The sequence below is a fragment of the Convolutriloba macropyga genome, chromosome 6 (assembly GCF_964194025.1).
Source record: "Convolutriloba macropyga chromosome 6, txConMacr16.3, whole genome shotgun sequence".
In the NCBI taxonomy this organism is placed as follows: Eukaryota; Metazoa; Xenacoelomorpha; order Acoela; family Convolutidae; genus Convolutriloba; species Convolutriloba macropyga.
In genome coordinates this window covers 38,883,256-38,898,165 of record NC_134473.1, presented here as the reverse complement: position 1 = coordinate 38,898,165, position 14,910 = coordinate 38,883,256, and the positions used below count along the sequence as shown (strand labels likewise).

The 14,910-nt window shown below is 36.3% G+C and overlaps 1 protein-coding gene across 7 annotated transcripts in view; it reads left to right on the top strand.

The window, feature by feature from the left end:
- The window catches only part of LOC142341669 (cytosolic carboxypeptidase 1-like), a 63,623-nt gene that overhangs the window by 34,814 nt on the left and 13,899 nt on the right, over positions 1-14,910 (top strand). For all 7 annotated transcript variants that reach the window (XR_012759119.1, XM_075392803.1, XM_075392802.1 and 4 more), the window contains 2 exons: positions 2,691-2,871; positions 3,079-3,202. Coding sequence is in view for 6 of the 7 variants with exons in the window: in XM_075392803.1 (XP_075248918.1) it covers positions 2,691-2,871; positions 3,079-3,202 (305 nt within the window). In the remaining variant the exon portion in view is untranslated. The remainder of the gene's footprint in view (positions 1-2,690; positions 2,872-3,078; positions 3,203-14,910) is intronic.

Genomic DNA, 14,910 nt, shown 5'->3' with positions numbered 1-14,910 from the left:
GTCTCCTGATTCTTGAACAATTAAATACATTTTCTAAGAATTTTTTTCTGGCTTATGATTTCACAATGTGTCTTTTGTCGCGCAGAGATGATCGTGGAGTTCTCGTTTTTTAAGACTAGTATCATGATTTGTTTGATGACATTATTTAGCTCTCTGTTTTTTAGCGCATCAAGTTTTGACCATCCTATGAATTTTGGCTGTGTTTTTATTTCGTTCCAATGATGTGAATGCTCAAATAGTGTTGAGGTCAAGTCTGTTGAATTAAAAATAATGCTGTTTTAAGTCGAAAGTTATTGGTTTTGGCGGCAAGTACGGTTTTTGTGAAGTTCTGACGCTTCGATTCGGTTCCGAAAATGACTTTGCTTTCAAAATCTCAAAACTTTTTCTACATCATTCGCAATGGTATTTTGGATTCATTTGAAGAAATGAAAAATGAAGCTTCAGAAAGTACCAATCAGATTAGGACTTGACTGGAGCGAACTTTCGCAATTCACAAGATGAGCCTTTTTGCGAGATAAAATAGTATAGAGTTGTAGCGTACAAATTTTTGTATCCTATGCATAAAAACAACGCGAATTGTTACCAGCCCACTCTCTTGTTTTTAACAAATGTTAACTAGATGCTGATACCATAGATAACTGGTTGATCTTAGAAATTATTTAACATCTCTATGGAGCCAGTGGATATGTTTTTTCTAAGTACATTGGCATGGTTTTTAAAAATTAGCTTCATTTTGAAGAACAAAATTTTAAAGCTGTAACTATGTCAAGCAATCGATAAATTAGACAACCATAATCGACCTGGTCCAGCATTTGTCAATACTGTGGCTGAAAAAGGTGGAACATATGCAATTGGAACACAATTGCTAAAACAGAGTGCTAAGCAGAGAACAGTTTAGTTTTTTTAAAAAATTGTCAACAGATGCTGTACTTTATCTCACAGAAATAGGATTTTCGAATTTGAAAAACAATATAGCCATAATTTTTGATCTTGCAAAGGCAGTCAACTTCATTACAAATAGAAATTTCCTCTAAAAAGCAGAATGCCAATTTTTCGATTTCCACAGTTGCTGACACAGATCACAGGGCTTCAAAATTGGTAACAATTTTATGAGAAACGTTAGTGTCTACTATTATTTTCCCCAGGGAACAGTTTGGGAACTCTAATTTTTCTTTTATAGTTTAATGACTTTTCGAAAAACAATAAAAAATGACGTTGATGTTCAATTCGTGGACGATACTCGTAATTTTTTGGAATCTGAAAGAGATGAAATATTTTTGAAAACAAAACAGACATTTGCTTGCAAGAAAGTCAATTAACATTAAATGTCGATGAGACAACTGCTTTATTAATTGCTTGCGAACTATTTTTGAGGCAATTATCGTAAACGTGTCTTTTTTGTCCAAAATTGTCGCTGGACTGTCTGTGCTCTTGTTCTAGAACATTTTTTGACTTGTTGAGTTTTTAACTTTGGACTGTTTTTGTGCTTTTGTTCTAGAACATTTCTTGACTTTGTTGAGTTTGACTTTTTAACTTCTCTTTTTACGCTAGTGGGTACGACGTGGGACTATTTTCCTTGAGGTTGCGGGTTGTAACCACTCTCGGGTCGTTATTTTTGCGACCATTAATTTCAAAGCAACACCCCTACTAAATTAAGTTATCCCGCCTGTCGTTCGAATACCGGATTTTTATTACTAAAAACATTGATGTTTTCAAAACTGTCGATATCTAGTTCTCCTCGATTCCAAATTTACTTTTGAAGCTCATTTGAACTTTGTTCTGCGGTATATATGGCCAAAGTTTTTCGCTCCTTGTAGTACATTGTAAGATCTCACGTTAAATATATTCAAGTCATCCGTTCTCTCCCCTCTCTCATTCAGTGGATTTTCTAACAAAATTCGTCGGCTAATAATCTACAGCGTATAAATCGACAAATAAACTGGAACACAAAAGTTTATATGCGCAGAGTTCTCATCACTGTCGAGATCTTCTGATGAAAGCTGATGTTTTGACAGCTGAAATAATTATAACAAATTTACCTTAGTCGAGTTCCGTACAGACTAGATGCATGGCGGAGCATCAATAACTTCTAGAAAAAGTTGACCTCGCTAGCAAAAACTTATTTCGCTAAAACAAAAAGGACATGGTGATGAATTGCTTTTGTTTCGCCCAAAGATGGAATAAACTCCCATGTCACGTATTGGCGGCTTCGAAAATGAGATATTTACTTAGATTAACAGAATTTTTGAGAACGCAGCATGAAAATATTCAATTGAACAGAAATTTGTCTTACTCTACGTTTAAAAACGAATTGTCAAACATGAAACCTGAATTATCCTTTTAATTTTGCAAATTATACTAAGTGATCTGAATGATTTCGTTTAACATGTAAATGTTCGACCTTCATTTCTATTCGTGCAATTTACAGGTATGAATTGAAATAAAAAAGGATTATTGTACGATGTTTCATTGGTTTTTGGTGTATAATTTGAAATAAATATTAGAATCTTATCCACTCCCCTCCCGCAAGCAGGATGCTACCTACGCGAGTCCAGCCTCTATTTCAAGATTTATTTGTTCTACATCAGTTGGTTATGTTTATGAAGAAAAATTGGTGCTAAAGAACAAAAACAATCATCAGACATCAATTTTCGCGTTTAATATCACCTGTTAAACTTCATTTTTTGCAGGTAACATGCCAGTGGTGTTTTTGTCGTCACGAGTGCATCCTGGTGAGAGCAATTCTAGTTGGGTAATGGCTGGTACTCTCAACTATCTCCTTAGTGAAGAGGCAAGGCCTTTGAGAGAGATGTACGTCTTCAAGATCGTGCCAATGCTCAACCCCGATGGCGTTATTAATGGCAACTACAGGTTTGATAATGAGCACACGAGATAATTTGACCACTGAGAAAAGTATTAGTTGTAATCTTTTTGATTGTACATAGACTATAGGTTTTTAAGACTACTTTTCAAAGAGACTAACTGATGCATGTTCGTGAGCAATAATCTTAGCAGAGTTATCGAAATGTGTGACTCACAGACTATCAAGCAGTGTAATTTTAAGATTTTGTTGCATAGGTCTTCCCTCACAGGACAGGATTTGAACAGAGTGTGGCTGAATCCATCTCCAGAGCTCCATCCGACCATTTACCACACTAAAGGACTGCTTCACTACCTCTCAATCACCGGCAGGAAACCATTTGTTAGCTCGCATCTATGCTGTGCATTAAAAAATCAGCGATTTAGGGAAGCAAAACTGGTACCTTTGTTTGCCTGTTTTTTGGGGGACACGTTTTTGGTGCTGTTTAATCCGAAAAGGAGCAGTACTGGTTTTTAATAACCGAGAAGTTATTAATTCTCATGAACTCTTGGCGAAATGTCAAAGTTTATTTTCAAAACGAAATTTTTGCAAACAACAAACCCTCAGTCTTTTGCTCACGCTTAGAATTACATAATCTCTAAATAAGTCTGATAAGTGGTTGCGAGTCGTTGTTTTAATTGCTCTCAAACGAAGTTTGTAGCCATTATATTAGTCCTGTTGGTTTTTTTAATGCGATTTTTCGCTTGACCGATTTTTCGTCTGAACAATTTGCCTTTTCGTCCTCAAAAATAGGAAAAACAGGTGGCGCCCAGCAGGCATTAAGTTCTCTTAGAGCATTTCAGCTCACTAGTCTCCAAGTATGCGATTAACAGAAACTGTTTTCGAAACTTATAGTGTGAAGGGCGGTTCTTTGAGGTTGACCCCCCCCCCCCCCCAAATTAGCCCCACTCACTTCAACCCCCCCCCCCCCCAAAAAAAAATCCCCACCCCTGCACATCGTTGAGGCCGTAAGGGCCCCGTGCAGCCAAAGACCCCCTCCCACCGCCCCCTCGCATCAGTCCCCCCTCCCCCTGGTGCACCCCCGCGCTGCGCTCACCTCACGACCCTTAAATTAAGCTAAAGCTAGCCTCACCAAACCGTGGCTAGTTACTGACGAAGCCAACCGCCCGCCGGTCATTTGAGAGCAATTCGCCCGACGTTAGTCGGTTATGTTTATCTCATTGCTTTTTCACGAAAAGTTTCAGGTGAAAATTGTCAAAATGCTCCCAGGCGTGTCGTTGGAGAGCAGTTCTTCCGAACTTTAGGTTGTAGTTGCTTTTGTTGTTGCCCCTTTTTCAACGTGCGTGACGTATTGAAAAAATATTAATGAGTTATTAAGACAATTGTGTGAGAAAATATAATTGTTTCTCATTTTTTATAGCCCCCCTCCCTCATCTTCTCAGCCGGCTATTATAGCGGCCATAATTTTCGTTTTTTGTTTTACTCGAAGAGGAGTAATGGTGATCTGTTTTTACGACTCGAAGAAAAGTGTTGGTGGAGCGTCTTTTTTGATCAATAATTTTTTTGGATGTTTTCTATGCAATTTTGAGCTGCTTTCGTGATTTGGCCGTGTTAGAAGTTTTTTGTACTGATTTTCTTTGTTTGATGTCTGTGATAATTGTTGTGGTTGAAACTATTTTGTCATGGTTTTCATGGCCTTTTGATTTTGTTATTATAAATTCAAGTTTCTTAGTAAAAAACAGACTAAATTTAAACATTTTTTCTATATTTTTCTGTTTTTGAAGTTTGTTGCGTAATTGTTGTTTTTTTTTCTGCGTTTCATTATAGTATTTCGAGCTCAATTAGGTTGATGATTTGTTACCAGTTGAAAATATTAAAAGATTTTTGTTGCACATATTTTCATAGAATAAATTAATCAGTTCTGCAGTCTTTTGTTGTTTATATCTTTTGCTCATTGTTTAAGTTTTTCCGGTGAATTCAAGTGTCGTGTGGGTGATCAATTAGAAACAGGAAGTTTTGTAAATTTTCTTGAGGAAAGTTGTTGAGACGTCGCAATTTTTAGAGAATATTGATTTAAAAGTTGCTTAGATTGTCCTCAAATTTTTTTTAAAAATGTTTTTGGTCACTTTGTCCTTTTTTAGATGTATCATTGGTTATATTTTTATGTTCAAGTTTGAACTCAATTAAATGTTACCGGACTATCTATTTTAAGCAATGCGTTTGGAATCGCTACTTATGAAAAGTTGCCATAAATTTTCATAATTTGGTTTTCCCTGATAATTTGTTTGCTTTTTATTATTTCAAATAGAATGGTGTAATGAATTTGATAAAAGTTTTAGTTAGTTGTTGGCTACGGTGTAACTTAAATTTTACTTCGATTCAAGTCTTCGCCCTGTTTTTTTTTAAATCTATTGCTTAGTTTTAGAGGAAGTCTAAATGTCACACCTGAAAAGAACGGTTTAGGTCAATCTGCTTCACAAATATCAGTCAGAGAGAGAGAGAGAGAGAGAGAGAGAGTGTGTATTTAGGATGGGTTTTTTGTTATTAAGCATTTTGAGATGAGCGAGAAGTGTGTGAAAAAATGTACGCTAAGCAAGAAATATTTTATGAGCAGGTGCGGTTTTTTAGTTTCAACTCCAAAGTTTTCAGCCAAAGGTGTTTCTCCAATTTATCTAAGCTAGTGGTAGTACTCTTGGCAGGATTTTTGATCATTTGAAGCTATTTTTGCCGTTTGTCCCCCCGTTGGATGCCTTTTTAAAGAGGTATACTGTTAAAGAGAATGGGCTAATTTCAGTCGAGTTTTGGCAGTTCTCATGTTTCTTTTGCCTACATCTTCTTTCAAACGTTTTTCTCGTTCGCTAAATAGTCTAGAGCCTTTCTTCAGGTGGTACTGCGCAGAAGGGACACTTCAAGGTTAAACGGGGCAGTTTTCATTGAAATAAATGGCGTTGTTTATTTTTATGGAGTGCTTTTTTTAGTTGTTATTAAGTGTACCTCTGTAAGGAATTGGGCTTATTACTAAGGGAGAATTTCTAGAGCTTATTTCTAGGTATTTTCAAGTCTTTTCCAGAACAAATGTTGTCAAGTACCGCGTCAGCATTTTCTAGTGATTTTTTTTATTTTTTCACTTTCACCTTCCTCGGTTTTCTCTGTATGTACCGTTTCTTTGGTTTTTTCTATCAGTTGGTTTTCGATAATTGGATTGAAACAAAATCATTTTAATTAATAGTCGCGAAGCGATAGCGGCTATTATTGGGGACGTCGTGGTTTTTACGACTCGAAGAGGAGTATTGAGATTCTACAGGTTTTTTTTTAGCAGAAAGCAAGTTTGTTCATGACTTGAATTTTGACTTCTTTCTGTTCGAGCATTTACCTCCGTTTTTGATTGTTGACTTCTGTTTTCGAACATTAGCTTGGTTTTGTAATGTGTAGCTTGGTTTGGAATTTAGCTTGGTTTGGACTTTAACAGTAGCTTGATTTGTAATGTATAGTAATTAAGAACTGCTGGTAATGTTCAAGGTGATGAGTTCATTTTGAGATTTTTTGTTCCTCTATAAGTCATCCCTAATTATCTAAACTACACCGCGCAACCACCTATATACCCCCCCCCCCCCAACACCTACCTACACCCCCCCCCCCCCCCCAACACCTACCTACCCCCCCACCGCCCCGCACCCCCCCCCCCCCCAACTTATCCCCCACCTACCCCTACCCCCTCCCTTCACCTAGCTACCCCCCCCCAACTACCCCAGCACTACCCACCTCCCCAACCTATTTACCCACCTAGCTCCCCCCGCACCTAAAAAATTGTCGGCATTTTTAAAACACTTTACTGTGGTTTGTTGGGCTACTTTTATTTTTTTTCTCTTGTCTATTTTGATGTTCTGATTTTGATAAGGTTAGGTTAGAGATTATAATGCACGACGATTCGAGTCGTTTCCGGTATTCTACCGGCTGTTTTTTTTTAATTCGGCCTCTCCATCGATGACTTCTTTGAATTGACTTTTTCAATGAATTCAGTGACTTCTACTGCTTTGCAGATAAAATTTGTGTACGTGACGTCAGTTCTGGTTATATATCAATTGCGTGACTTACCTCACTCAAAAAAATGACTTCTGAACTCACTTATGGAACTTTAAATTTTATGAACATTTACTAGTTAAAGATCAATAGTGTGCATCTAAGTAGTGCCAAACTTATATGCCCTAATTCTTGTATTAGTTTTTGATTGAGTTTTTGCTTTCGAATATTAATTTTGAAAAAGCTATTTTAGGGCTTTTTCGTTTTAGACAGTATGTGTCATAGAATTGAAAGTCCAAATCTAACCCTAAAAGTCTAGTGGTCTCCTAAAGGACTGGTGGTCAAATGTCTATCCTATTTCTTTAGTTGTTTCAATTCATGGAAGGCCATAAGCGTCTATCGCGGCTATTTTCCGGCAATCTGCCGGTTATTTTTTGATTAATAGTCGCTTTCATCTCAGCCGGCTTTTATAGCGCTCCTATTTTTTTTTAATTCGTCGAACAAATAAATCTTTTTGACTTCTCTAGTCTAGTTTCTCTCTTCTCTCATTCTGCTAAAAGTAATTTTGATTATCAGTTGCTCAGCAAAGCAATTTAAATTAAACAGAGTCAGTGTAGAAAATTGAAGTCAGAAATAGAAACGATAAACATATAAAGCCCAATTTTAGATGCCCGCTATTTGAACGTCGTTCCTAAAAGTCTTAGTTGCCATCTCTAATGCTTATTGGTATCGATAGTAGCCCCTGTAGCCTCTCTCTGAGAAAAAGAAGTACGTTATGTTCAACTACGAAATGCCATCAAAATAAATCCGACTTCAAAAATATTTTTGTACAAAAATCTTCTTTTTTGAATATCTTCTACTCTTTCAATCCCAATCGTGCTTATTGGAATCAACGGTGGCTTTTTTCGGCAATATGCCGGGTATGTTTGGACATTCTTTTGTCGATAGGTGTTTCAGGTTCCTAGCTTGTATAGACAGTAATTTAGATATTTTTAATTGCTCTTGAACGAAGTTAATAGCAATTATTGTAAACGTGTCTTTTTTATGCAGATTTTTCGCTGGAGAATTTGCGCTTTTCTTCTAGAACATTCTTTGACTTCTCAAGTGACTTTTTCACGCTTTCGTTCTTTATTTTGAGTGATCGCTATTGTTCTCACTCCGAAGTAAAGCTTGTTGGTAATATAAATGGTTGCAGCAGAGCAAGAAAAAAGTTCTGATATGGAGCAATTGGAAGTGCTTGGGGTCACGGTTCGGGAGGTCAATGGTTCGAATCCCGGCCGCGGACAGGTTTTTTTGCACCCATCAAGAAAAATTGATCTAGGTTTCAGCCCTTGAATTAACAGACACTTCCTCACCTGTTGTTCAAGAGCAATTCTTCCGACATCTGTGGGTTTTTATTTTAAATGCTTTGGTAATGAGATTTGGCTCTTCTCATGTCAATTTTACCAAAATTGTTATTGTTACCAAATGATTAGTGTTATAAAGTGAGAGGTTATCTTTGTGTAGTGAGCTTTTGTGTTGGGCCTAAATGAATATCTACTTCGAGTCAGTTCCGGAGTTTGTCGCCCATGTTGTTTATTTCATCGAATAACAATTCGCTGTACCGTGAGTCAGTTTGTTGAACATTTTGTGTGACATCTTTTTGACTTCTCCATGCTAGTTTTAGTTTTCGCTCAATTTTCTAAAACTGCTTTTAGAAAGCAGTTGTTCACGGTAGCAAACTAAAATGAACAGAATCAGTATCCAAAAAATTTGCCCGCTACCTGAACTTCGTTCCTATTAGTCTTAGTTACCATCTCTAATGCTTATTGGTATTGATACTAGCCCCAGTATCCCCTCATTAAAAAGCAGGAGTATGTCTAACTAGGGAATGACATACAGGAGTATTTTTAACACGGAAAGTTCGCACTTCAAAAATATTTTTGTACAAAAATCAATTTTTCCTTTTGTTCTTTCAATCCCAATCGGAGTTACAGGAATCAATTGCGGCTATTTTTGTCAATCTGCTGGGTTGTTTCACCTTAGTTCACGGCTTTTTCAATATGTTGCGTGGAATCTGTTTATAGCTGCGAAGCTGTAAGCTGAGCGTAGCTATATTGCGGTGCTCTTGGTTTTGTTTCGTCGTCTGACGCTCTTTTTTCGTTTTACATTTGTTCACACAGCAAAGCTGAAAAAGTCAAATTTTCTGAATGACTTCTTCCTCTCACTAACGGCATTTTCGCGCGTGACGTCATTTCTCACTCGCGTTAGCGAAAGTTTTTAGGTTATTTGCGTGATTAGATTTTGATCATACGTGACTTAACTCACTCACAAAAATGACTTTTTGCACTTTGAAACTTAAGTTTAATTTGAATTTGTTTAAGATCAAAGGAACTCCTATGTGCAGTAAAGTTTCCTAATAAGAGGCGTCTGTTGAATGAATTTTAGCAAGCTTTTTTAACTTATCGCTGGATGTTTTTTAGCCTAGTTTTTTGAGCTGCGTCGATTTTTTTTCAATTTAGATCTGTATCTGTTTCTATCTCTATTATATGGCACGCAGGTCTATTCTTTGGCAGCTATTCTGGCAATCTGCTGGCTATGTTTAACTTCTCTAGGCTAGTTTCACTCTTTTTTCATCCTCTGCAAAGTGCTGTTAAACAGCAGTTTCTCAGCAGAAAATCTAAAATCAACAGAGTCAGTATTGAAAAACGAAATCAAAAATTAAAACAAGATAAACTCATAAAGCCCAATTTTAGATGCCCGCAAGTTACCATCTCTAATGCTTATTGGTATCCCAATTTATCACCTTAGAAAATAGGAGTATCTCTACTACGAAATGACATTAAAATAGTTTTTAATCAATTTTACAATAATCGATTTTTGTTTTTTTAGTTAATCTTTTTATACATTCATTGAATTGTTCCACTTTTGTGAGTGACGCCATTTTTACCTTTCTAGGTGTGAGCTTTTTGTCCATTCGAGTGGATTTTTTGGCCTCACATGACCTCCCTATTCGTAATTACTTTTGCCTACTTTAGTTGGATGTGTCTAGGTCAGCAGAGAATCTTTCTTGCTAATTGATGTTTATTTGATATCAGTTTTTAGGAACAGTTAATGGAATAACAATCGATGGAAATGATTTAGTTGCAGGTCTTCATTCTGTTTTTTGAAAATATGTCTGCCACGTTTGCCTTCTGTATATTTGTTTTTATACGAATAGAGGCATGTGTATCGCAACAAGTTCGGGCGTTTCCAACTGTCTCGGGTGTTTCCAATTCTTGCTCGTGCTTTAGTTACTAAAGTGACAGTTAAATTTCTCGGCTGTTTTTGAGTTGATTCCCCCTTTTTCGGATATTTGATCTTATGGATACATGACAATTCTACCGTGCCGTTGCGTAATCCTTGGAAAATAGAGTTGGAAGATCTTTGAAACTTTTATTGTTTGAAGAAGTTTGGCTATAACACTATTGGCAACATTTTTTGTCAACGTTTTTCTGGAAATATTTTTTGACACTTCGTCATACAAATAGCAGAGCGTTTTAATAAGCTTGTGTTGGTTTTTGATTCGTTGTCAAAAAAAACTTTGATTCTAATTGCCGTTGTTCCCGGAAACCTCGAATTAGTCTTCCACTGAAACTTCTGAGATGATATTTCAGTTCTCGGCTGATTATCGAATGTGACGTAGCTTCTGAACTGTTTTTGCTGAAAATTTTTCTTTAAATCATTTTGGATCCCCGTGGCATGATATTCTTAAGGACATGTTTGAGTTAGAAAATGTTATGGTAGCCCGGAGTGGTCTTGTGATTCGTTTGACAGTAAAGGTAATTTGATAGAGTGATTCGCTATCGTATTTTGCAAATTTTTTGTTGGCAAGATTCTTGTTTCGACGTCACGTTCACTTCAAATCTGCTCTTTCTTTCTTTCATACAATTTTGACTGAATTGCGTATGTGACGTCATTTTTCATTCATATTGGAGCGCGAGTTTTCTTGTTCAATCGCGTGTTTAATCAATAATTGTTTGTTTACATGTGATTTACATCACTCAAATAAATGACTTTCCCATGGCTTAGAGACTTTGACGCTTACCTTAATCGAAGGAGGTAAGGTCAACCGAGAGTATATCACTCTAATTGAAGTCTCTTATAATAATAATAATAATAATAATGAATTTCGCTAAAATTGGTTTTGCCAAGCTTATTAAGTCCCTAACGGGGCTTGAATTTGATTTCCCTCAAACACTGTCCATCTATATGGGTATGATTTGTAATTAAAATTCTTCTTAGCTAAATCAAATAGATATTCTTTGACTTCTCTTTTGAATTTGGGAGGACTTGAATATGGGTTATAGTTGGGAAAATCACGCGCCAGTGACATCGAATTGTTGAAGTTTGTAACTCGGTAGAAAAAATTAGATCGGCAACGCTGGCGATTACATTCGTTTGAGTATAAAAATATTTTCTCGTTTGATCGTGTTTTCGGATGTCCATTCCTTATTTGCCAAAATTGCTCTGCCTCAAGTGGAAGTTTTCTGGTCAAAATTCTGTTTAAAACTACGAGATCCAAAAAGACAAATTGATATGTGATCGGAAGTAAATTTACTGATCGAAGACAATCATTGTATTCTTTATCAGTAAAATGACTGTTTGATTGTATCCATTTTAAACTTTTTCTCTGAAGCCTTTCCATTTGCCTGACGACAGTTTTTACTGGCATACCAAACATCTGATCCATAAAACAAGATCAATATTATGTAAGTTTTGACTAGGTTGCATTTGACTAACAATTTTGTTTCACTTGGAATTATTCTCTTTTAGATAAGCAAGCTTCTGGTTTGCTTTTTGTAGAACAAAATTTAAGTGATGATCCCATGATAAATTTTCTGAAAAATATATGCCCAAGTCTTTGAGGTGTGTTTCCTGTGAGATGGCTTCATTGCTGGGAAGACGCAAAATTTGCTCGTTTTGGTTTTTACGTAATGAAAATTGCACGTTTTTAAACTTATCGAAATTGAAATTTAACCGATTCTCCTTGCTCCAAACAATAGCATTTTCAATATCTTTTTCCAGCTGTATTCCATTGTCTACAGTGCTGACGATTTTTGTGTCATCCGCGTATAAATAGCACTCATTGACAATTATTTCGGGTAGGTCATTTATATAAACGGAAAAAAGAAACACTGTAAAAATTGACCCTTGAGGCCCACCGCTGGTGATTGGTCGAAAGTCCGATTTTCCGCAAGATATTACAACTCTCTGCTGTCGATCAGTTAAATATGACGCGAAAAACCTCAAGAAAACACTGTCAAATCTCATTCTACATATTTTTAAAAGTATGATTTTATAATTGATGGTATCAGAGGCAATTTTGTTTGCTTCAAGTAACTCATACAACCTATTACAGTAGAGAAGTAATTGAGTGATGGTTGAATGATTTTTTTCTAAAACCATGTTGCTCTACGCAAAGCTTTTGTTGCAGAAAGATCGAGAACTGTTTATACACCATACGCTCAAATAGCAGTGACAAGGAGCTAAGCATGGCAATCGGTCGGTAGTTCTTGATATCTAATTTGCTACCGCTTTTGAAATGGGGTCGTACATGCACTTTTTTCCACAAACTGGGAAACTCACATTTGCTAACTCAGCAACTGAAGATAAACAAAAGTTGATTCGAAATGTACGGTAAAGCAGACTTCAGAAACTTAGGGCTGATTCCATCAAAAGAGTTAGCACCACTACGTATGTATTTGATTTCCTCACTCAGAGCCGCTTTGCTAAACTGATTGTCATCAAGAAATATTTCTGGACTTTGATTCAATGGAATAACAACTTCAGAATCGTCTTGTACAAAAACAGAAGCAAAATAATTGTTAAAACATTCTGCAATGCTCTTGTACCCAAAAACTTTTCTTTCCATGTACACCATTTTCTCATGCAGAGCTGGCTGTTTTGGTATTTGTCTCATTAATTTATATGCATCGTTCGCTGACCAGACTTTGCTTTTTTCAACGAAATGTTTCTTGTCATTATTTAGAGAAATGGATAACTCTTCTCTAAGTCGTGAAATTTTCTCTGCGCTTTGTGTATTTTTCAAAGCTGTTTTGAGTTTTTTTTCTAAATGGATACTGTTAGAGGACATGTAAACAGGCGCATTGGTTCTTCTAGAGGTTTTGAGTGGAATTGCAATGGAAGACGCTAGTTCTAATTTATGGTAAAACGAGTCGACAATATTATCAATTGAGTCAAAAGAAGACATTGGAAAAGTAAAATTGATCGTAAATTCGTCCCAATTAGCTTTGCCAATATTTAAACGTTTCATTTTAGGCAAGGCTTCTTGCTCAGCATATTCAATCGAAATTTCAGCTAACAAATACTTGTGATCTGAGAACGATTTCTCCTCTAATATTTCGCTACAAAAGTTAATATTGTTACTAAGAAAAATATCCAGCGAGCTTGCATGGGATTGCAGTGATGACATATTTAATTTTTTGAATTCGTTCAAAACTACTTCTTCGTATGAACAATTACTACTTAAAGTAAGCCAATCTGTGTGAGTAAAGTTAATGTCACCATTCAAAAAGAAAGTAAAGGATTCAATGGATCTTTGATATTCTTGGACATCTCTGACAATCTCCTGAATGGTTTTGCAGAACAAATCTGCACTGAGTCTATATTTGCTGTCAGCTGGGGTATTATAAATGGTGATAATAACGATTGTAACCTCCTTGAAGAAGTATAAGCAACAACAAATGAAATCTGAATATGTTCGCAAAACCTCCATTTTGCATGATAATGTGTTTCGGTGTGCAATTAGGACACCCCCATGCGGTCCAAGTTCTCTATCTGATCGCGACTGGATTGAATAAGATTGACTAATTAGGACTTGTTGGTTTCCAATAATTGGGTTCAACCAGGTTTCTGTGAGGCAAACAATATCGGGATTAATAGTTTTCAGAAGGATATCCAACATCACTCGTCTATCCATACTTAATAGTGAACGACAATTCAATGATAGTACACGCAAAATTTTACTTGATTTTAGTCAACTGAATTCAGGAGAGTTCGTTAGTAGGCAACTATTTTCGTCTATAGATAAGTTAATATCAATCGTTTTGTTCCTGAAAAACAGCCTAGCTGATCTAATTTTAATGTCTGAACGGTTGATATTCAAGGTTTGAGCAATTTTAAACCGATACTCTAGAGCTTGTTTTTCTTTTTCCCACTCATTTTTCGATAAAAACTTTTTTATAAAAATATTGTCGGCCTTCATTTTTGCGTTTGACATCAGCATGATTCCGCAATTCAAGTATTTGAGAGCTTCACCACCAGCGGTCGCGGACGAGTTTGGGTTGAGTTAAATTTAACCAGACGAAAATTGTCTTCGATATTTAATGTCTGGATTCCAATTTTTCGAGCAAGTTCTTCAACTGATTTTTTGTCATGACTGATTCTGTCCAATACGGTTATCATTGTATCACTCGTTTTCTCTGAAACTCCAAAAACTATGATTTTGTTTTCTCGCTCTGATTGACTAGTTAGATCAGCATTCGCTCTCAAGTTCTCAGTTAACTTTTGAGGTTCATTCTCATATCGTGAACTTTTAAGCGTCAATTTAATTTCTTCTATGCTGTTAAGCATTTCACTTTTAAATTCAGTAACTTCTTTTTGTAAGTCGTCTCTTATTCCAGCAAGGCTCTGTTGAAAATTATTTTGCAAGTTTTCTATTTCGTTGTTTTGGTGACCTATGACGTTTGCTCTACAGGCTACGCAGGCCCAAAAAGCACCATTTATCTTGTCCAATGCCACAAAGTTCTCATGCGACAAATCTGTACATGCAACGTGAAACCATGAATTGCATTTAAAGCAGTTAATGCAGTAATTTTTGCAATTTAATTTGCAGGAGCCACAAGGAAAATATTCAGAGGCGTTGTTATTTGTTTTTGTGCCTTTCTGTTTTCCCATTTCTGTCTTGTGCATAAAAATAGGCGTTGGGGAATGGTTTTCGATTGTTTTCACAGGCAAACCGCCACAGAAAACTTGGGGGGGGGGGGGGGGGAGATTGAACCTTCACAGTTAGACCACCCCGGAAAATT